Source organism: Myotis myotis, unplaced genomic scaffold (genome assembly GCF_014108235.1).
Source record: "Myotis myotis isolate mMyoMyo1 unplaced genomic scaffold, mMyoMyo1.p scaffold_m19_p_6, whole genome shotgun sequence".
NCBI classification, from domain to species: Eukaryota; Metazoa; Chordata; class Mammalia; order Chiroptera; family Vespertilionidae; genus Myotis; species Myotis myotis.
Genome location: NW_023416368.1, coordinates 85,133,568 through 85,156,317, shown reverse-complemented (window position 1 = coordinate 85,156,317; position 22,750 = coordinate 85,133,568). Strand labels below are relative to the sequence as shown.

At 50.6% G+C, this 22,750-nt stretch overlaps 1 protein-coding gene across 2 annotated transcripts in view; it reads right to left on the bottom strand.

The window, feature by feature from the left end:
* Nucleotides 1–583: 583 nt before the first annotated feature.
* Nucleotides 584–22,750, bottom strand: part of LDLR (low density lipoprotein receptor) — a 42,354-nt gene continuing 20,187 nt past the window's right edge. The window contains exons 6-18 of one of the 2 annotated variants that reach the window (XM_036314534.1): nucleotides 17,841–17,963; nucleotides 15,758–15,877; nucleotides 15,083–15,208; nucleotides 13,151–13,322; nucleotides 12,841–13,065; nucleotides 11,375–11,493; nucleotides 10,909–11,048; nucleotides 9,527–9,668; nucleotides 9,267–9,419; nucleotides 6,531–6,629; nucleotides 3,987–4,067; nucleotides 2,926–3,083; nucleotides 584–2,253 (exon numbers count right to left, since the gene is read on the bottom strand). In XM_036314534.1, coding sequence (XP_036170427.1) covers nucleotides 2,218–2,253; nucleotides 2,926–3,083; nucleotides 3,987–4,067; nucleotides 6,531–6,629; nucleotides 9,267–9,419; nucleotides 9,527–9,668; nucleotides 10,909–11,048; nucleotides 11,375–11,493; nucleotides 12,841–13,065; nucleotides 13,151–13,322; nucleotides 15,083–15,208; nucleotides 15,758–15,877; nucleotides 17,841–17,963 — 1,694 coding nt within the window. In that variant the 3' untranslated portion in view covers nucleotides 584–2,217. The remainder of the gene's footprint in view (nucleotides 2,254–2,925; nucleotides 3,084–3,986; nucleotides 4,068–6,530; nucleotides 6,630–9,266; nucleotides 9,420–9,526; nucleotides 9,669–10,908; nucleotides 11,049–11,374; nucleotides 11,494–12,840; nucleotides 13,066–13,150; nucleotides 13,323–15,082; nucleotides 15,209–15,757; nucleotides 15,878–17,840; nucleotides 17,964–22,750) is intronic. The other variant, XM_036314535.1, reaches the window with a different exon arrangement.

Sequence of the window (22,750 nt, the reverse complement as noted above, 5' to 3'; positions counted from 1 at the left end):
CCCAAATCCTCTGCCAGGTATTTGTCTGTCCCATTACCCTGTTTAACATGCTTCTAAAATATAGTAATTCTATGTTTCCCCTTCTAAAATGTACATCCTTGCTCAGCCGGTGTGCCTCAGTGGTGAGCATCGACCCATGAACCAGGTTCGATTCCTGGTCAGGGCACATGCCTGGCTTGCAGGTTCGATCCCCAGTAGGGGGCATGCAGGAGGCAGCCCATCATGATTCTCTCTCATCATTGATGTTTCTATCCCTCTCTCTGAAATCAATAAAAACATATTTAAAAATTAAAAAGTCACGTCCTTGAGGGCCCAGACTCTTAGTCACTTTTATTGTCTTTTATTCTACATGCCTAGAACAGGGCCTGGCCACACAGTAGGTGCCCAATAAATGTTTGTTGAATGAATGAACAAGCAGGAGATTTAGCAAAACCCCAACTCAGGGGAGCACCCAGCAGGGCTGCCCCCTGGCTAAGCACAACACAGCCAGAGCCTGAGCCTGCCCTGAGCTCAGGGCCAGGCTCCCTCGCAGACCCTTCCCCTGGGGAGCCCAGCCCACCAGCAGAGGCAGGAAGTGAGGGAACAGAAGACAACGTGCATCAGGTTTAGCCAAATGGTTCATTTAAGAAATTTAATCAAAGTAAGACACTCAGACTATAAAAACATTCTATACAGTGGTTTATAGTCAAAACCCACCCCCAGAGCAGCCCATGTGGCAACATGGACACGGGTCCCCTGAAGAGCACAGACCCGGGCTGCAGGGTCAGCTGTACAGAAAGATGAGGCCTCTCCCCCATGCAGGTCCCTGAGGGGTCACCCAACAAAGCAGCACCCAGGGTTCGCAAAAATAAATAGGTCTGTTTTCATATATATGAGTGATAAATGCTCCAACAAATGTACAAAGTGCAAAATGAAATGCCCCGCTCCTAGGTTCAGGGCTCTATTTACAGGCTTCAGAGCGAGAAACACCTTTCACAGTTTCCTGCAGGCTGGGCACAGGGGCTGGGGTCTGTAGTGCACAACTGACGGGGAAGCCAGGGGCGGCCCCTCCCACCGTCTCTTCCGTTGTAAATACGTGTGTGACCATTTCAGAAAGCATTCTTGTTTCATAAGCCCCATATAATGACCACACCCAGGGGCATCTCAGGGCTGGAACACCCATCCGTGACTACTGTCCTGTCGGGGAGAGGAGTGGCTCAGGGACAGGTGCATAGAAGTGGAAACATTAGCCAGATAATCACCTCTTGGCTTTGAAGTGCTGGGAGAAAGGCCGCAAGACGGCACCGCATCCCCTCCCCGCTCCCGGGTCCTCTCCGACCTGGGAGCCCATCCTAATCGGACCAGAAAACAGTGCAAAATAAGGAATTGTAGTCTTTACAGATGTACAAACCTGAACTGGAAAAGTGCACGGGCACGTGGAGGGGCTGGGGCTGGGGCTGGGGCTGGGGCTGGGGCACGGGCACGGCTGGGCTGAAGGACACAGCTAGAGGTCGGAGGCCACTTATTCTCACACACAAGGTGCCCGGGGATCGCGGGCACTCGATAAATATTAAGGGCAAAGGGTGCTCAGGCTTTCCCTGGGGGACTGTTGAGGTTTTGTTGAATGAATGGGCTCAGTCGGCCACCCCGGTGTGCTGGATTCAGCCATGTCCACACCAGCGCCAGAGTCCCTTCCCGGCTGAAGGAGAGGGCACAGACTCGGCTTAGGAAACGGATTTCATCCTGGTCAGGGGAGGCAGAGCAGAAGCCGACTCTGGCGTCCACCAAGGCTTGCGCGGCAGAGGTAAACACATTTACTCCTGAGGTTAGAGGCTCGGCAGCTGCCTGGGACCCTGTGGGCATCACCTGCTCTCGATTCAAAGCCACTTGCTTTCTCTTGCTTGGTGTCCCTCCGTCCATTCGTTCCTCAGGTGAGGAGCCAATTGAGGAGAAAAGGTCAAGAAAAATATTTCAACCCAAACCCATTCCGTGTGCTCTGTCGCCTGCCTCCCAGACGAATAAATATATAAAACAAAGCTCTGGCAGACAGGCCCGTGGCTGCCAGCGTCGAGGTCAGCTGCCAGCAGGGCTTTTGGCTGCTTCTTTCTCTGAACGGAACGGGCGGGTGTCGGAGGTCTGAAGAAGGGTTTTGGAAAGGTCAAGGGTTTGGGGAGAAAGTGTTCTTCCTGCCCTTGACCAGCAGCAGGTTCTGGGAGAGGCAGGACTGGAGGCAGCGGCTTATGCCATGTCATCCTCCATCCTGACCATCTGTCTCTGTCAACAAAACGATAAACGCCGGAAATAATCAGTCCAACATCCAGTAAACACGGCCAGAGGCCACCTGCTCCTCATCACCGGCCTGGACCAGCACAATCACTTCCGCCCGGGCCTCCTGGCCACTGACCTCTACCCCAGTCTGTTTCCCCCACGGCAGCCAGAGGGCGCCTGTGAGCACCCGCGTCAGATTTTGCCCTCGCCCTTCCCCAGTCTGTCCTGCCACAGCAGTCCCCACCAGGGGGTGCTTGTGAGCCCCCAAGTCAGGCCATGACCCTCCTCTTCCCAGAGCCCTCCATAGCTCCTTCCTCACTTTGAGCAAAGCCCCTGTCCTCCCCATGGGCCACAGGTCCTCCTCCATCTGCCAGGCCCCCTCATTGCCCTTGTCTCCTCCCTCGTTCCCGCTCTCTCCGCTCCAGCCACACTGGCCGCGGAGTGGCCATAGGGCTCAGACACACCAGGCTCGGTCCAGCCTCAGGGCCTTTGCACATGCTGCGCCCTCTGCACACCATACACTTCTGCTTAGGGAGGCCCGCCCAAACCACCTCTTCTAAACTTGCCTCCCCTCTCTCCCAGCCCCCGTGGCTTCCCTCTGCTCACTGCCATGACTCAGGGTCTCTCCTTACCCCCCTTCCTGTTCCCCAACCGTGCGGATGGCTTTGGGGCGCTCACCGAGGGGTAGGTGTAGCCGTCCTGGCTGTGGCAGATGTGCACCTCGTCCTCCGTGGTCTTCTGGTACACGGGGTTGTCAAAGTTGATGCTGTTGATGCTCTTCAGCCGCCAGTTCTTCCAGAGGAGGAAGGCCCCGGAGCACAGGAGGGTGAGCAGCACTGTGGAGAGGTGGCCGGGCGTCACCCCTGCCCGCACCCCCCCCTGCTGCCCCAAGTGGCCAGTGACGCTGCCTTCAAACCCCAGCCTTTTTATTTGTGAATGGTTTTGTTCTGATTTAAAGAAATACTGCCCGTTGTAAAAACGCGATCGGCGAGCATAACCAACCTCTCACTTGAAGACCTCTGCGACCGCCTCACCCCAGAAATGCTCAACTGTGGTGGGTTCTTCGGGTTTCTTCTGGGTTTGCCCACACAGGGGGCTACTACTTTTTTAGACCCAGGGCACAGCCAAGGGCTTGCACAGCCCAGTTTGTGAAACAGCCTGGCCAGTGCCCAGCGGGTGGGAGAGACGTGGGCTCTGCTGGGAAGACACAGGGCAGGCACACACTTGGAGGCCACCAGGGGGTGAGGGTCCCACTTGCCATGTCTGTCAACCCACAGTCGGATGACTGTTGGCACCGAAATGAAAGTGTCTGTGGGCAGGCTGCATGCTGAAGGGACGCCTCAAAAGGATCTCTTCACAAAAGGAAGAATGGGTGACGCTCACCGAGCTCTGATTGACAGGCTGAGGAAGGGGCCCTGCGCTCTGCACACTCTCCCCTGACCGCTCTCGCCTCCCCTGGTGTCAGCGCCCGTCACTGCGCCCCGGGGACCTCGGGCCCATCTCCCCATCTGAACGTCGCTGTCGGCACCCACGGGGCGAGGTGTTTATTTCTTTCACAGCTGTGTCCCCAGAAGCGGGCATGGTATACAGTAGGCGCTCAACTAGATTTGTTAATGAATGAAGCTAGGAAGGGGAGTGCAGTGATGACAGGACACATGGCGGGGACACCCCATTCCTGAGAGAGAAGGAGGCTAAGCAGGGAGGCCAGGGAACCGAGGGAGGGCGGGTGGGGGGCTTACCGATGGGGAGGACAATGTAGAGCCAGCCCACGCCCCGGGGCCTCTCCTTCCTGTCCTCTTTGATAGGAATATCCTCCGAGGCTGCAGGGGGAAAGGGAGAAAGTGAGGCTCAGACCCTCAGGCAGGGCATGGGAACCAGCCGGTGTAGGACTGACACCCAAAGGGAGCACCTGCCGCCTCCCATTGTCCTTAAAGGTTTCGAGGAACTTGGAGCACCTCCCAGGTTTCAAGGGCAGCACGATGGCTCGTGCCTGGGCCTTATTTGTTAGCAATTGGAGTTGTGGGACTCAGTGTGGTATGAATATTAAAGGTTCGCTAGCCCAGCGTTGAGAGGCACTGGGGAAGGGACCGATGGGCTGCGAGGCAGAGCCTGTGGTTACATTCCCAATGGTCCCCAGTGAAATTTTCAACCTGGCTCTGCATTTGAGCCAGGTAATGAGCCTTTGCTGCACAATTTCACCAATTCCACAGCCGGGGTTGGATGGCACCAAACCCCATAGTCCTGAGTCAACTGTCCCCAGCTAATAAAATATATTGGGCCGGGGAAGACAGCTCATTATATAACCACTCACATGCAAATGCACCTGAGCCAGACAACAAAGGGCTCCATGCAAATGAAAATGGAAAGGTCTCTATGCCCAGCCGGAGTGGCTCAGTGGTTGAGCATGGACCTATGAACCAGGAGGTCCTGGTCAGGGCACATGCCTGAGTTGTGGGCTCAGTCCCCAGTGGGGGAGCATGCAGGAGGCAGCCAATCAATGATTCTCTCTCATGGTTGATGTTTCTATTTCTCTCTCCCTCTCCTTTTTTCTCTGAAATCAATAAAAATATACCTTTTTAAAAATTGTCGAGGTCTCTAAAGAGAAAAAAGGGCTGGGAAGATTAAAGAAGCCACATCCAGGCCACAGTATGCCCGTGAGCTGTGGTTACCACCGTGTTCAAATCCATCTGGGTTTTAATTCTACCGGCTGTTGGACATGTGTATACGAAGTTTATACCCAGTATTGCATTTGCACATATGTAAGAAGCCTTGTAGCAACAATAATCTAGGGCAGCAGCAGCGTTTTTGAGAAGTTTTTCCCTTACGAAGGATCCTTTGCCAAACTCCAGATCCCTGGATGGGCCTGTCCGCGAAGATGGCTTTTCAAACAGCGCCCCCTCTTCCCACCCCAAGTGAGAAGGGCTCCAGGCATCCCATAAGCACAGCAGTTCCTGTTTTATCTCCTTTATGGCTGAACAAAGGCTTCAACTACTCTGAGGGGGGAAATATGTCTGAAACGTGCTGATGTGACTTTTTTTTTCTGGCCAGAAAAGTCCATGAGCTCCATTTCCGGTTGCTCAAAAGCCAGGCCGGGCGCCCTCTGGTGGACAAAGACACAAACGGTGGGTCTCTGATCAATTCACCAAGAGCACAGTTCTGACCTCCTCTTAGGCCAGGCTAGGGTGAGGAGTCACTGGCCTCAAGCACAAAAATTAAAGCTCCCCCAGCCCCAATTCAGTAATTCAGCAGTATTTTAATATTATTATTTCTTGTTTGTCCATACCCGACGATATTTTTTCCATTGCTTTTCAGAGAGAGTGGAATGGCGGCAGAGTAAAGGCTGAGACCCGAAACCCAGGTATTTGCCCTTGACCGGGAATTGAACCTGGGACCCTTTGGTGTGTGGGCTGACGCTCTAACCACTGAGCGCTGCCGGCCAGGGAAATGCTATTTTAAAAATATATATTTTTATTGATTTCAGAAAGAGGAAGGGAGAGGGAGAGAGAGAAACATCAATGATGAGAGAGGATAATCGATTGCCTGCCTCCTGTAGGCCCCCTACTAGGGACCGAGCCCAAAACCCAGGCATGTGCCCTGACCGGGAATTGAACCATGATCTCCTGGTTCATAGGTCAGTGCTCAACCACTAAGCCACACCAGCTAGGCGATGAGTTATTTTTAAAAATCAAAATTAATTCCAATACCCTATGATGAACAAAATATCCAGATGGATTTGACGCTACCCTTGAATGACCCTGCCTTCCTAGGGCCCTGGCTCCAATCAACCTTCACTTACAACAGGTGGTTGGCCCCACAGACTCTAGCTGGGCAATTTGATTTTTTAAAATATTGAGTCCTGAGTTTCTTGGTGCCCCTCAGGTGCTGCCTCGAAGAGTACCTTACCTGCCTCCCCCTACTCCTGGCCCTGCTGGGCACACACATGAAAACAGGGCAGTGAATGCGCCTGGACAACACTTCACACTCCTGGGCCCGTGTGCCTGGCGGACTCTGGGGTCAGCAGCCACCATGAGCTCAGGCTCTTCACATGAGCTCGCCCATGGGATCCCCACTATTACCAGGAGGTGGGTGGGCACTGTTACCAGCCTTGCTTATAGGCAGGGAAACTGAGGCTTCAGAGATACACAGGCTATGTCAGAGAGTCAGCAAAGGGGCCCAAACTAACTCCGCTCCCTAGCTCTTCATCGAGATGCTCTGGCCTCCGAACGAGCCCATCTAGATGCTCATGGGGACGAGCCGGGGCCCAGGGTGGTCCCGGCCTTTACCTTGCGGGGGGGCCTTCGTCACCATCTTGGCGGTGGTGAGCTCAGGAGTGGTCACAGTGGAGCGAGTCATGTTGGGTCCCCGGGTGGTCACTACAGGTTCTGTGTTTGAAAGATTAAGCGTTTCCTGAGTGCCCTGTGGCCGAGGAGCGCTCTGAAAGCTCTGCTGCTCACAGCAACGCGTGCCGGTGAGCCCAGCGGCCACAGAGAAATAACCGAAAACAAAAGCAGTGAAAATACAAGCAACCGAGGTCTGCTTTCAGAGAGGGGATTGCAGTGCTATGGACACTAGCTCCAAATCGAGGCTTTGTCTGAGGATGAGAATTGAAAAGGGCAGATTCTATTTCAACAATACACTTTCTATAACTTTGTTTGTGGGTTTTTTTTGTGGGGTTTTTTTTGTGTTTTTTTGAGAGAGATTTGTTGTTCCACTTATTTAGGCATTCATTGGTTGATTCTTGTATGTTTGGGTTTTAAACCCGCAAACTTGCCATATCCGGATGATGCTCTAACCAGCTGAGCTCCCTGGCCAGGCCTCAACAATATACTTTCAACATATGAACTTTGGGGGTGGGAGGCGAAGGGAATCATAACATGCCATACCTCCCACCATGTCACTGGGAGCAGCCCTGTGGATAGGCCCTGCAGTGGGAAAGTAACCAGCATGGAACTGAGTCCTGCTGCAACAGCTACCGCGTAAGCAATCTTAGAAGCAGACAGGCCAGCCCCAGGCGAACCTTCACCTGCCTGCAGCCCTGGCTGAGAGCTTGACTGCAGTCTCACGAGAGGCCTTGAGATGTGTGCCCTGCATAAGCCTTGAAACTAATCTGAAGGTCTTTTTCTTTTGAAGTTTCTGGATATAAGGGCAAAACAATGAATATAATGAAGAAGGACAATACTATGAAAACAGGACGAATGACCCCAACTCTGCAGAAAGAAGAAAGGAGAAAAAAAGGAGATGGGGAGGAAGGCGGCAGTCTCCTCCACGCTGCTGGTTGTGGACAGGAAAGCACAATGGGCACAGGGACGCTGGCCTGTGCGGCCGAGAGCGCACGTGAAGTAATGGAAGGTTACTGTCCTGGTATCTAAGGCTACAACATATCGTCAGTTTCAAGCTAGTTCCTGAGGGACAGAGCCCAGCTGCCATTCTCAGGGGCCTGCGTCTCGGGGCCGCCAGCACTGAGCACGAGCTTGCACCTGAGGAAGAATTTCTGATGCTGCCGAAGGCCCCTCTGCCCCTCCTTCCTACCCGCCGGGACGGACAGGTCTGGTCAAGGACTGGAGAGCGACTGTGAGCAAAATGTGCCCCGATTTTTCTGTGAAAGTTTAAAAAATTTCAATGTAAGGTAAAAAATAATCAAGATATGCAGAAAAAGAGAAATAAAATGAAACAACCAACCACACAATAGCAAAATGTTTTCACAGGAACTCAAAGGCCAAGCTGAAATGTAGTAAGAACCGGGGTTCCGAACTGACATGAAGGAACAAAAATATTTATGGCAGCAGCAAAAGGAGACAAGTTCGTTTTGTTTCCTTTTAAATGAAAGCTCAGAATCACATATGAAAGTCCACAGTGTTTTTTTAAATCCCTAAATATAAAAGAGATCTCCTCCTCCTCAAAATAACCCACCTATGAACTTTGGGGGAAATTCAAGTATATGAAGCTGGTGGGTAAACTTCCTAACACTGGACTGTTAAGGGAGGCAAGAGGGGACGTACCAAAAGACTTCAGAAAAATACTAGTGTTTGAAATGAAATCATCAATTTTTTTAGCAACATATAAAGACATTGAAAAGGGACATGGCTCTAAAATCAGCCACCTCCCCTAATTAGCCAAAGACCTGTATGCATATGCTGTATGCATAACCCATGGGGTGGTGAGGGCCTGGGTGGGGAGTCGGGGGCAGGGGCAGGCTGGAGGGGGTCGATGGTGGAAAAAAGGTGACATATGTAATACTTTCAACAATAAAGATTTTTTTTAAAAAAGCCGAAACCGGTTTGGCTCAGTGGATAGAGCGTCGGCCTGCGGACTGAAGGGTCCTAGGTTTGATTCCGGTCAAGGGCATGTGCCTGGGTTGCGGGCACATCCCCAGTGGGAGATGTGCAGGAGGCGGCTGATCGATGTTTCTCTCTCATCGATGTTTCTGACTCTCTCCCTTCCTCTCTGTAAAAAATCAATAAAATATATTAAAAAAAAAAAAGATTAAAAAAACATAAATAAAAGTGATTTAAAAGATAAAATAAATAAAATCAGTTCCCTCCTGGACCTGGAGAGTATTATGCTAAGCAAAATAAGCCAGTCGGAGAAAGACAAGTATCACATGATCTCACTCCTATGTGGAATCTAATGAACAAAATGAACTGATGGACAAAATGGATGCAGAGACAGAAGCATGGGACAGACTGATGAATCTGAGGGAAGGCGGGGGTGGGAGTGGGGGTGGGGGTGGGGTTGGGGGGAGAGTAAGCAGGGAACTTATATGCAAATAGGCATAGCCCACGAAAGAGCTGGGAAAGAGTGGACTAGACATCAAAGGTAAACTGAGTCTAAGTGCCCAGCGCATGCTGGTATGCCCCATATTTAAGAAAGGCAGGCTGCGGTTCCCCCAGCTAAGGAGTCCTTACAACGGCCTCCTGGGGCCTCGCTCTCCCATTTGACAGATGGGGAAAGAGAGGCTCAGGCCGAGCCGAGAGGGTGGGGGAAGCAGAACTTGTGCCAGGCAGGCTGGCGTCCCCTACCTGGGCGGCACCTCCTCCTGTCCTCGGCCAGCAACATGCCATCAGGGCAGGCACAGGTGAACTTGGGTGAGTAGGAATTGATCTGTGGGGCCGGCAGACACAGGTACTGGCAGCCGCCGTAGGAGTAGAAAGTTGTCTCACACCAGTTTATCCCTGAGGTGCAAAAGGCAGGGAGTCAGGGCAAGAATGAGGTCAGAAAATTCTAGAAAACTCCAGAGCTCTACCAGGGAAGCGGGGGAGGGGGAGCGCCCTGCCTTCACCTTTTGGCTGTGTGAGGCGGTGGGAAAGGACAATGTCCTCCGGGGACAACAGGTTTTCTGCCATCAGACTAATGTCGGACCCCGTATGGCGGTTGGCACTGTAAATGGCTTCGTTGATGATATCCGTCCAAAATACTTTATCCTGCAGGGGCAGTGAGGAAGATGACAGACCCCATTAACCACTGGGATGGGCGGACCACTGCCTTCCCAGCCCCCGAACCGCGGAGGTTTTCTGGGAAGAAGCAGTTCTAGGTGGCAGCATCATTTATTCTTTTGAAAATAAAGGTTAATTGCGGTAAAATACACATGAGGTGAAATATACCATCTTAATCGTTTTTTGTGTCCAGTTCCATGGCATTAAATACATTCACTGTGTGTGCAGACATCACCACTATCCACCTCCAGACTTTCTCATCTTCCCAGACGGAAATTCTTTAAACACTTAATTCCTTAAACACGCAGCCCCTGGCTCCCCATCTACTTCCTGTCTCTCTGAATCTGACTCCTTAGGGACCTCCTGCGAGTGGAGCCGGACAATATTCGTCCTGTGTGACTGGCTTATTTCACTCAGCACGGTGTCCTCCAGGTTCGTCCATATCGTAGCAGGTGTCACCATTCCCTTCCGTGTTAAGGCTGAATGATATTCCACCGTATGGGGGGACCACATGGTGCTTATCCATTCACCCCAGACAGACACCCGTTGCTTTCACCTCTTGGCTATTATGAATCAGGGTCTACCAATAGAACTCCATTTCTTTAGAGCAGAATCCCCCCACCGGGGTGCTATGGGGGCCAACAGCCCTTCGTGCCGGCTCCTCCTGCAGGCTGTCTAGCAGCATCCCGGCCTCCCCCCTGGATGCATGGCAGCCCTCGCACAAGCCCCGGGCATTCCCAAGTGCTCTGGACAGCAAATGGCCTCGGTGTGAGAGCTGCTGCTTCAGGCCTTTGAGGATTCTTTTGGCGACAATAACACGGAAACAGCGGCTGAAGAGGTCTCAGCCCTCTTCATAGTGGAGGGCAGTTTTCTGAGTTAGTCTCGGCTTGAATGAACTAGACCAGCGGTTCTCAACCTGTGGGTCGCGACCCCTTTGGCGGTTGAACGACCCTTTCACAGGGGTCGCCTAAGACCATCCTGCAAATCAGATATTTACATGACGATTCATAACAGTAGCAACATGACAGTTATGAAGTAGCAACGAAAATTATTTTATGGTTGGGTCACAACATGAGGAACTGTATTTAAAGGGCCAGAAGGTTGAGAACCACTGAACTGGACAATGTCACCTGACCTGTTGGCATGAGCACTCACGCCTCAGTGAACAGCACTTGGCTGGGAATTCCCTCAAACCCCAGGGGAGCACCCATGTGCTCCCAGCCCCCACCTCAAAGATGGCCAAGGAGAAGGGGTGCGCCAGCCTCTTCTTGTCCTCCAAAATTGTCTTCCGGTGCCCCCCAGTGAGGTCGATGCTGGAGATGGAGTGGAGCTTGGAGTCGACCCAGTAGAGGCGGTCGCTGGAAAGATCTAGAACCCACAGGTGGACAAGGAGAGGTCACGTGCTGATGCCAGAGGGGCCACTGGGCCTGCTCACTCTGCTGCAGGAAGGAGCCCCCGAAGGACCCAGCAGAGGTGTGCCCAGAAAAGCAGCTCTGACCACCCCTGCCGTGTGGGAGGCTGAGCCAGAGGTTGGGGTGGGGGTGGGGGTGGGGGTGGGGGCGGTTTAGTGGCGGGTGATAAACAGGGTGATAAACAACTCGGGGAGCTGCATGGTGTGTGCGGGGGCGGCCTGGCCACTCCCCTCTCTCCTCTAGACTTGCTCAGCCCCGGGGACCACAGTCCCTCGAACATACCCAGGGTGATGCCATTGGGCCACTGGATGTCCTCTGTCACCAGGGAATGAATGTCCACGCCATTCAGGCCCCCCTTCTTGATCTTGGCAGGGGTCCCCCAATCAGTCCAGTACATGAAGCTGGAGGGAGAACAGTGAGAACAGACACTCAGACGTCAGCCAGGGTGGCTCCCAGCCAACACTGAAGAGTCCGAGCCGGTTTGGCTCAGTGGAGAGAGCCTGCAGACCCAACGGTCCCGGGTTCGATTCTGGTCAAGAGCACAGACCGTGGTTGCAGGCTCCTCCCCAGCCAGGGCCCTGGTCAGGGCACGTGCAGGAGGCAACCAATTGATATATTTCTCTCTGTCTTTCCCTCTCTCTAAAAACCAATGGAAAAACATCCTGAGGCAGCCAGGCCAGGGTCCCACACAGGCCCTGGGGAGACCTCAGCTTGGTTCCTCTGCTCCCAGCCTTCCCTGCCCTACCCCAAGGCCTGCCACCTGGCAAGACCGGGCAGGATTTTAGAGCCTTCAAGAAAAAGGGAGGTTCTGATTCCAGTGTCAGGGCTGCGGCCCAGGAATCTGCACTCTAAACACTACTTTCTGAGGGTTTTATAATTTTTTCATCTTTTTGCAATTTTAAATTTTTATTGTTTTGCTTTTCCAACATATATATAGGCATACCTCAGGGATATGTAAGGTTTGGTTCCAGACCACTGCAATAAAGCAGTGCTACTGTGCGAGTGGTAGGATAAAAAGGGGTTTTATTTTTAAATTCTAAATTTCATGTGCTGACTTGAATAGCAGTTAAATAAATCCTGGCCCATCGGGGGGGACCCAGGCCTGCACCACGGGGTCTGTCCCATCGCCACGCTCACAGCCAAATGCTCCCTGACCTCTAATTACATCTGCCCCTCGGGGCTGGCAGTGCCCCACCAGAACTGTGAGCTCCTCCACGTGGCATGCTGCGATGGCAGACGTGGTCGGGCAGGTACAGACCCGTCATGCTTCCCTCCTGTCCCTGTGGGCCCTAGAGCTGCTGCGTCAGCCACGAGCCCTGCGGACACCAGCCTGGGGCTACCCAGGGGGTGACCTTCGCTCCCTGTCACGTCCTGGAAAGGCCTGTCCAACGATTAACGTTGGGCCTGCGCAGTTTTACTTTTCTCCAATCCTGTCCTGGCACAAAAGACTAAATCGATTTTTATTTTATAATTTCAAATAAGGATTAATTCCTAACACCAGGTTAAGTCAGTATGAATGTCTGGTTGTGGATTCTATTCCACAGGCCAGGACTTTTCAGGGTCTGCCTGCACCACAGGCGGCACAGCGGGCGTCAGAGGGACGGATCCCACGGCCCCAAGGGCATGTGGGAAAGGCCCCCCTTTCCAGCCCCCTGCCCCCAGCCGAGTCTACTTCGGGCACAGACCTCCCCCCATGAGTCCTAGCTGGTTCTTCACGCTCCGTACCCCTCAGCTTTGGGAATACCCACCCGTGACGGGGATCCACCACAATGGCCCTCGGCTTGGAGCCTTTCTCCTTGAAGAGGGTCTTTCTCTTCACGCCCTTGGTGTCGGCCACAGAGACGGTGCCCAGCATGGAGTCCGTCCAGTAGAGGTTGCCGTGGATCCAGTCCACGGCCAGCCCGTCGGGGGCCTGCAGGCCCTTGTCGATGATGGTGTCATAGGAGGAGTTGGACTCTCTGTGGATCTGGGTGCTGAGGGGGGAGGAGGAGGAGGAGTCAGTGCCCAAGGCCATGGTTTCACGCAGGGGTCGGGCAGCCGGGCGTGGCTGAGGCTCACCTGTAGATCTTCCTTTGGGACAAGTCGGACCAGTAGACTCTGCTGGCGTGCACTTCCACGTCCAGGGCGACCGCGTTCTTCAGGTTGGGGACGAGGCTGGTGTATTCGCTGCGGTCCAGCGTCATCTTCCTCACCTCGTGGCGGTTGGTGAAGAAGAGGTAGGCGATGGTGTCTGTGGAGGCACGGAGGGCGCTCAGGGGAGCGGGAGGCCCCCGGACCTGTTTCCGGGGCCTGGCTGAGCCAGAGGAGACGCCCAGGACACGGGGTGGACGCGCCTCCCTGGTGTATGTACCACGCGGTTCTGATGCCCCGACTCTGGGCCTTGCAGATGCCGGAGGGACGGCCCCTCCCAGGCCTCGCGGTTCCTAGGCAGTCACCCACTCGCCTCAAATGCAAACTAACCGGCCCACACCCACCACCTCCTTCACTTCCTCACACTCCCGGCCACCGTGGCCTGGCCATGGAACCAACCAGGGACAGTCCCTACACCCCAGAGCCCATGGAAATCCTTCCAGCCAGTCCTAAGCCCGGCTACCCTTCCCGAGGAAACCACGACAAAGGCTCCTGCCCCAGTTCCCCGCTCCCTCTACTTCCTGGCCACCTTGGTGCCTGCCCGTGGGGCCCGGCCTGGTGCCATGTGTCTCCTCCTCTGGGATCTGTGAGAAACAAACTAGCTGTTCGAGGGCAGCCACCTCCCGATCTGTTGGCCTCACCACAGGTGCCTAATAATAAAAGCTACATTTTAGAACACCGGGGCCCCAGCATTCTACATCTTAGAACAGGAGGATGAAGAAATGATAAGTTCGTTTGTACAGAGTGATTCCTTAGAGCAGGGAATTCTTCTTAGTGCTTTTCTTAAGTTTTCCCTCACTGATTCTCACACTCCTATAAGGCAGGTGCTGTTGTCAACCTTTTTTACAGATAAAGGGGCTGAGGCCCAGAGAGGGAAAGGGTCCGGCCCCAGGTCACACAGCTAGTGAGCGACAGAGGCAGGATTTGAACCCGGGTCTCTCTGACTCTGGGGGCTGTGCTGTAACCATGACGCTGATAGGCTCCAACAAACTGACCGCTTCTACAGCTGACCTCACCCAGGATATCCCTGCCCCTGGGGTGGCATCTGTACAGATACTGACCCTACACATTGGAAGGAGAGTAAAATCTCAAATCCTGGAGGATTTCAGGAATTCACCCCCCAGTTTTCTCCAGAACTGGAACATTCATGGGGATGTGGCAGAAGGAGGATAGGAGGCCGACAACAGTGGGGAAGGGATGGAAGCCTAAGAGGTTCTCAGGGAAACAGAACAAGCACTAAAATATTTCTGCAAAACGGACCCTCACTGGAACCACACTGCACGAGCAGAACATGAGGCAAAACGAAGACTGTCTGGCCGACCTTCTGGGAGATAATCTGCCACAACAATTACGCCTCCAAAAACATGGTTCGTGTGCAGGTGATTCTAATAATTAGTGCAGGCTTGCAGTTCTAACCTGAAGTTCAGGGAGGAAAAAACCAAATATTTCTACTATTCTGTTTCATCACGAGCTACTATATTTTGGTCTCTTTTAAATGTATTTTTTTTTTTGTGGGTTTTTTTGTGCAGGTGCCTTTAGCTCATAAGAGCTGGAGGAGGTGCAGGCTGTTTGGGGCCATGGCTTTCTACCTCTTGCCCCCTGAAGTCTCCAGTGGGGCCTGTGGGCTGAAAACCACCCCCCAGGGGTTGAGCTGTGTCTGCTGAGAAGCCGGACACGTGAGGGCAGCGTTCCAGCAAGCCCGAGTCCATCTGCATGTGCTCCGTTACCTGCCAGAGGTCCCGGGAGCAAACGCCCTGTCCACAGAAGTTCAGATGACGCAACGTTCAGATGATGCAACTCCCCACCCGTTTGCCTTGGGAGCGGCCAGGCCAGGCTCCTTGGGCGCCTCGGGACACTCACCCACAGCCTTGCAGGCCTTGGTGAAGGGGTCCAGCCGGAAGCCCTCTTCACACTTGCACTGGTAGCTGCCCACGGAGTTCACACAGAGCTGGCTGCAGGCATCGGGGTCCTCACACTCATCGATATCTATGAGTTGGGACAGAGAAAGAGGTTTGGGCATCTTCCCCGCAGGTAGAGTGATGGGCCCCAACACGAAGCTGTGCCCCATAATGGTAAATGGGGGACAGCCATCTCCTCTGGGGAAGATCTCCAGGGCTGGCGTCTCAGTAACTATGAGGTTCAGAGATAAAATCTTAAAAACAGCGAAGAATCATCTCCAATGGCCTGGCCAGTGTTCTCAGTGGTTAGATCATCGGCCCTCACACCAAAGGGTAGTGGATTCGAATCCTGATCAAAGGCACGCAACCTTGGCATATGGGCACAATGCTCTAACAAAGCTACCCAGCCAGGTCTCGTTTTTAAAATGACGAATCCCAAAGCAAGAACCAAGTGTGCCCCACGGGCTAGGCCTATGCTAGACTCCCCATGCCTATGGCATCTTGTTAAATCCCCCTAACAGCCCTGTGAGTGGGGACTGCCCACAAAACAGATGGGAAACCAAGGCACAGAGGGCTTGGCCACCGTCTCAGAGGAAAGGGCTGGGGAGGCCCGGAGCCCACCCCACTTGGGAATCACCTTCGCATCTTCGCTGGTCCGCCAGCCGGAAGCCCTCAGGACACAAGCACTCGTAGCCGATCTTGAGGTCTTTGCAGAGGTGGGAGCAGCCACCGTTGTTGGCCAGGCACTCATTGGTCTCTGCGCCGGGCGGGGAACAGACGGTCACACTCAGGCCTCCAGCCCCCTCCCCAGCCTCCCTCTCTATTTCACTATCTGTATCACAATCACCACAACAAATGTGAGGCCAGTGAGGTGCCACGACCCCTAAGAGGACGTAAAATACCATTGTCACGTGCAGTGTCACAGATGGGCCTGGAGGACACTGTGCTGAGTGACATAAGCCACTCACAAAAGGACAAATCCTGTATGATCCCACCTATATGAGGTTCTTGGAGGAGTCAAATTCACAGAGACAAAGAGAAGAATGGTGGGTGCCATGGGGAGGGGGTGCGGTTAGAGTTTGGGAGCAGAGTTTCAGTTTGGGAAGATGAGAAAGTCCGGGAGATAAACAGTGGTGATGGCGGTACAACAATGTGAATCTGCTTAATGATACTGATTTGTACACTTAAAAATGGCTATGATAGCCTGGCTGGTGTGGCTCAGTGGTTGAGCATCAACCCATGAACTAGGAGGTCACAGTTTGATTCCTGATCAGGGTACATGCCAGGGTTGTGGGCTCGATCCCCAGTAGGGGCATGCAGGAGACAGGCGATCAATGATTCTCATCATTGATATTTCTATCTCCCTCTCCCTTCCTCTCTCTACAGTCAATTAAAACATATTAAAAAATGGTTATGATAAATCTTATTGCTTTCTTCAACCACAATTTAAAAAATTTTTTATTGATTAAAACTGTAAACCACATACTACAGTTACATACAGAAGTGGACAAAGTAGGTTTACAGTTGTTCGTATAGAAAATGATACAATAATTAATAAATAATACAAGAATTGGTGAACTCACAACTGTAAAGCTACTTTTGCCATCCCCTATATATTAACTCATTTAATCCTCCCAACAACCCTAAAGCTAGCTGGGGAAACTGAGGCACGTCCAAGTTAAATGACTTGCCCAAGATCACACTGCCGGGCTCAAACCTAGGGTGTTTGGCTCCAGAATCCATGTGCTAGCTCTTAACAACAAAGCCTGCATCCCACCTGTTCTTAAACAGGCCAACAATTAAGAACAATTCCAAATTTTTAAAAAGTTAAAAAGAAAAATAAGAATTGGTGTGGTCTCCCTCCCAGGAGCACACCCATGCCTTTCCCTCCTCCCTCTTCCCCAACAGGTGGCACCTCCTAACCTCTAAGGGTCCGCACGAGACTTGCTCCCAGGGGAGCAATGTGCACCAGGGTGACCCCCTGAACCTGTCTCCAAGGCCCCTTTTCTCTGGCTCCCAGGGAGCTCAGGTAGCCCCGCCTCGGCTCACGTCTTTCCTATAACATTTCTAGAGCCAAAGCAGCCCCCCTACGCTCCTCCTGTGCCTTCTTCTACTCTGAACCCTTCCTTGTTTCCCTGTCCCCAGTGCAGAAATCCAATTGCTTCTCGGCTTTTAGGCTAAGATCAAGTGAAGTTATGAGGTTCACCTTCAATGTTAATAAATGTGCTCTCAAAAATTAATCAAAATAAAAATATTTCACACCACATAAAAGGTCTATGAAATTCAAATTTCAGTGTCCATAATAAAGTTTTCTTGTAACTTAGCCACACACATTCATGTGTGTACAAATGCATTCATGTGGTTGCTTTTCTGCTAAAATGGCCTAGTTGCCTGGTTGCAAAAGAGACTATAGCACTGGAAACATCCAAACATTTACACAGCTATGGGTGACAGAACATGGCTGAAACTTTACAAGTATCCCATCGGCCAGTCCCCAGCAGTCCAAGGATGTGGGAGCAATTACGGTCCCGTCCTACAGTTGTGAAACCTGAGACTTGGAGCAAAGCCACTTTCCCCAAGACCCCCCATCTGTCTGGCCCCAGAGCCAAAGCCCTTGGGGGCATGGGTGGGTTGAGCCCTGCAGCCCCACAGCGCCCGTGTCTGGGTCCCGCTTCCAGCTCCCCACGAGCTCCGAGAGCTGCCTGCCCCCCAAGGCTCACCACACTCCTTGAGGGGCTCATCTGACCAGTCCCGGCAGTCCCGGACCGAGTTGCACACTTTGTCCATGGTGATGCATTCGCCACTGTGGCACTTGAACTTGTTGGGGCCCTCGCACAGAGTCACTATGAGAGCCAAAGAAGAGGGTCAGTGCTCTGAGCTGCAGGACCCTGTTTAGTACTTTTTAATCCTATATAATAAAAGCCTAATACTGTATGCAAAACAACCCAATGGCGGAACAACCGGTTGGCGGGGGACGGGGCCAGCGAGCAGGCAGTGCCAGGCCAGCCAAGGCGGGTGCCTGCAGGCAGAGGGAGGGGACGGTGATCAGGGGGTGGTGGTGACTAGTGGCAGAGGGGTGATGGGAGGGCGGGGCCAGCTGCTCACCAGGTCGGCGCTGTCCCCCTATCTGTCCTCCAGTTGCCTCCTCCAGAGGGAGGCCAGACTGCAGCTTAGGCCCCCCAGAGGGCCCTCAGACTTCGAGAGGGTGCAGGCCGGGCTGAGGGACCCCCCAAGTGCATGAACTTTTGTGCACCAGGCCTCTAGTAATATAATAATTTGTACAAGATTTTATGCAAATGTATTCAGTAATAAAACCTACTAACTATTGAACACTCGTAAAACCAGTTTAAGAATTAGAATGTCGCCCTAGCCGGTTTGGCTCAGTGGATAGAGCATCAGCCTGCAAACTGAAAGGTCCCAGGTTCGATTCTGGTCAAGGGCACATGTCCGGGTTGTGGGCTCAATCCCCAGTGGGGGACTTGCATGAGGCAGCCAATCCATGATTCTTTCTCATCATGGATGTTTTTATCTCTCTCCCTCTTCCTTCCTCTCTGAAATCAATAAAAAAAATTTTTTTTTAAGTAAAAAACAAAAAAACATAATTAGAATGTCACCAAGAGCAGGATTGGGCAAACTAGGAAAGATGGGCAAATCTACCCACTGCTTGTTTATTTAAATACTAGTGGCCTGGTGCATGGATTGTGCACATTGAAAGGAAATTAATTAGAAGAAATATTTTAAGATCACTATTCGCCCTTTCTCTATAATAGAAGTGTTGGAGATGAAAGAAAATTAGTAAAATATATATGAAAATAATATATAAATTGATTAATAAATAAACAATAACAATATGATATAACAACAAAAACATGACATAAAAAAAACATTGATATGCCGAAACCGGTTTGGCTCAGTGGATGGAGCGTCGGCCTGCGGACTGAGGGGTCCCGGGTTCGATTCCGGTCAGGGGCATGTGCCTTGGTTGCGGGCGCATCCCCAGTGGGGGGTGTACGGGAGGCAGCTGATCGGTGTTTCTCTCTCATCGATGTTTCTAACTATCTCTCTCTCCCTTCCTCTCTGTAAAAAATCAATAAAATATATTTAAAAAAAAAAAAAAAAACATTGATAAAAATAATGACTGCCCTAACCAGTTTGGCTCAGTGGATAGAGCATCGGCCTGCGGACTGAAAGGTCCCAGGTTTGATTCCGGTCAAGGGCATGTACCTTGGTTGCGGGCACATCCCCAGTAGGACGTGTGCAGCAGGCAGCTGATCGATGTTTCTCTCTCATCGATGTTTCTAACTCTCTATCCCTCTTCCTTCCTCTCCATAAAAAATCAATAAAATATATTTTAAAAAAATAAAATAATGACTGATAAATTGATTAAACTTATTCTAATATCTCCCTGTACACCACATTAAGAGTAAAAACACTTTCAGAGTGCTTGACTAGTTTTCCTTGTGATGAAGTATTTACAACTTTAACTTTAACGTCACATGCTAATCGAACTCGAGAGAAAGCAACATATAACTGACCATGTGTGAAAACGGGTGCAGGTAGGAACATGCCTACTCTGTCTAGAGTTTGTTCTTGTGATTTATTAATAGTCATCACAAATGCTGGCATCAAGGGAAACTGTCTTCAAATTAATTTAAATGGGAGGCCAGTGTCAGATGGGGACGAATTCAATTCTTGGAATCAGAACAACCTCTCCTGCCACAGATCCTGTTAATACTTCAGCGTTGATTATATTAGGTTGCAATCTTTTGATAATAAATCTAGTACCATTAAAAACAACCAAAAATTTTTGGTTAAGTTAGCAATAATGTAAAAAACATTCTTTATCAATAAAAACACATTTGTGTATTCTGAACGAAAAAAACAAACAAAAAAACTCCCACCAAATTCACAATCAACAATGACAGATCAAAATACACTCGTGCATTTTGGCGCCAGCCAGAGCTTTATATGTATCGCGCATGTGCAAGTCAACCTTTATTTTTAAATTGCCAGTGCGCGTCATATGTACTGGCCAGTCGGACGGTTGGACAGACGTACAGTCGGTCCCTTAGCCTTTTATATATATAGATTAAAAGTTTTAGCCCAGCCCTAGCTGGTTTGGTTCAGTGGATAGAGTGTCAGCCTGTGGATTGAAGGGTCCCAGGTTCGATTCCAGTCAAGGGCACATGCCTGGGTTGTAGGCTCGATCAGATTCCCAGTGTGGGGCACGTAGGAGGCAGCCGATCAATGATTATCTCTCATCCTTGATGTTTCTATCTCTTTCTCCCTCTACCTTCCTCTCTGAAATCAATACCAGGGCCCAGGCTGGGGAGGAGCCTGCAACCGAGGTACGTGCCCTTGACTGGAATTGAACCTGGGACCCTTAGGTCCACAGGCTGACGCTCTATCCACTGAGCCAAACCAGCCAGGGCAATAAAAAAATTTTTTTTTAAAGTTTTATTGACACGCATCCCTATTCATTTACATACTGTCTATGACTATTTTCTAGCAACAACAGCAGAATTGAGTGCAGACTGTGGTCCATAAAATATTTACTAACTGGCCTTTTATGGTACAGGTTTGCAGAGCCCAGACCTAGATTATAACACGCCCTTCTCCATCCCACCCTGCTACCCTCTGCTACACCCTCAGAGGTAACAATGATCCTGAACTTTAGGTTTACCATACTCTTATGTTTTTCATTAATAGTTTTATCAACATGTAGGAATGAACAATATATTATTGAATTTTGCTTGTTTTCAAGTCTTGTAAAATAACTGTATTCAGTAATCACCTGCAACTTGCTTCTTGCTGAAGTTATGAGGTTCAATTGCTTCTCGGCCTTTAGGCGAAGATCAAGTGAAGTTCTGAGGTTCACCTGCAGCCTGAGAGCCCTGGCCTCGTTTTCTGAGCTGTATGCGTGACAGTCCACTGCGTGACTACATCGCCATTTTAACATTATTTTCATACACCCGTGTTCATAGCAGCATTAGTCACAATAGCCAGAGATGGAAGCAGCCCAAGTGTCTGTCGACTGATAAGTGGGCAAACATAACGTGGTCCATCCATACAATGGAATATTACTCTGCCTTAAAAAGGAAGGCAATTCTAACACCTGCTAAATGTGGGTGAATCTGGAGGGCATTATGCTCATGAAATAAGCTAGATACAAAGGGACAGACACTGTATGATTTCACTTATATCCTAGAGCAGGAACATTCAAAGAGACAGAAAGTGGGCCTGGGGAGAGGGGATGGGGAGTGAGTGTGTAATAGGGGCAGAGTTTCAGTTTGGGAAGACCAAGTTCTGGAGATGGATGGTGGTGAAGGCTGCATAACAATGTGAATGTACTGAATGCCACAGAACTGGACACTTAAAAATGGTTAAAATAGCCCTAGCTGGTTTGGCTCAGTGGATAGAGCGTCGGCCTGCAGACTTGAGGGGTCCTGGGTTCGACTCTGGTCAAGGGCACATGCCAGTAGGGGGTGTGCAGGAGGCAGCCAATCGATGGTTCTCTCTCACCATTGACGTTTCTGTCTCTCTCTCCCTCTCCCTTCCTCTCTGAAATAAATAAAATAAAAATATATTAAAAATAAAATAAAATAAAAATAAGTCCTGCTTGAAGGACTTCCTTTAAAAAAAATGGTTAAAATGGTAAATTTTTATGTTGTAGGTACTTTACCACAATTTTTAAAACGGTAGTGCATTATCAAACTTTAACTCTTTATTCACTAAATAACATAATACTTTTTTTTTTTTTTTTTTAATCCTCCGGCCTGGAAATGAATCTGCAACCCAGGCACATGCCCTTGACCGGGAACCGAACCTGAGACCCTTTGGTGTGTGGGCTACACTCTAACCACTGAACACATTGGCCAGGGCCATAAGAAAAATGTAACAAGCAGTATCCTGGCCCTGGCTGAGTAGTTCAGTTGATATCATTAGAGCATCATCCTGATATGCACGGTTTCAGGTTCCATCCCTTGTCAGGGCACATACAAGAAACAACGAATGAATGTGTGTAAGTGGAACAACAAATCGGTGTTTCTCTCTCCCCCTCCCTTTCTCTTTCTCTTCCTCTCTAAAAATCAATCAATAAAAAATAAATGAAAATTATTTTTTAAAAAAGCAATATCCTTACGTTATGTGTATTTTACCACAATTAAAATTTTAAGGTCTAACTGGTTTGGCTCAGTGGATAGAGCATCAGCCTGCGGACTCAAGGGTCTCAGTTTCGATTCCGGTCAAGGGCATGTACCTGGGTTGCGGGCACATCCCCAGGAGGAGGTGTGCAGGAGGCAGCTGATCGATTTTCTCTCTCATCGATGTTTCTAACTCTCTATCCCTCTCCCTTCCTCTCTGTAAAAAATCAATAAAATATATTTAAAAAAATTTTTTAATTAATTCTATTGCTAATGAACATTTGGGCAGCTTCCAGGGTTTTACTATCAGCACAGTGCTTCTCTGACCTTCCAGAGCCGAGCTCCTAGTGCAGCTGTGGGCAAACTACCGCCCGCGGGCCATAAAACTATTGAAAAAAAAGACCGTACCCTTTTATGTAATGATGTTTACTTTGAATTTATATTAGTTCACACAAACACTCCATCCATGCTTTTGTTCTGGCTCTCCG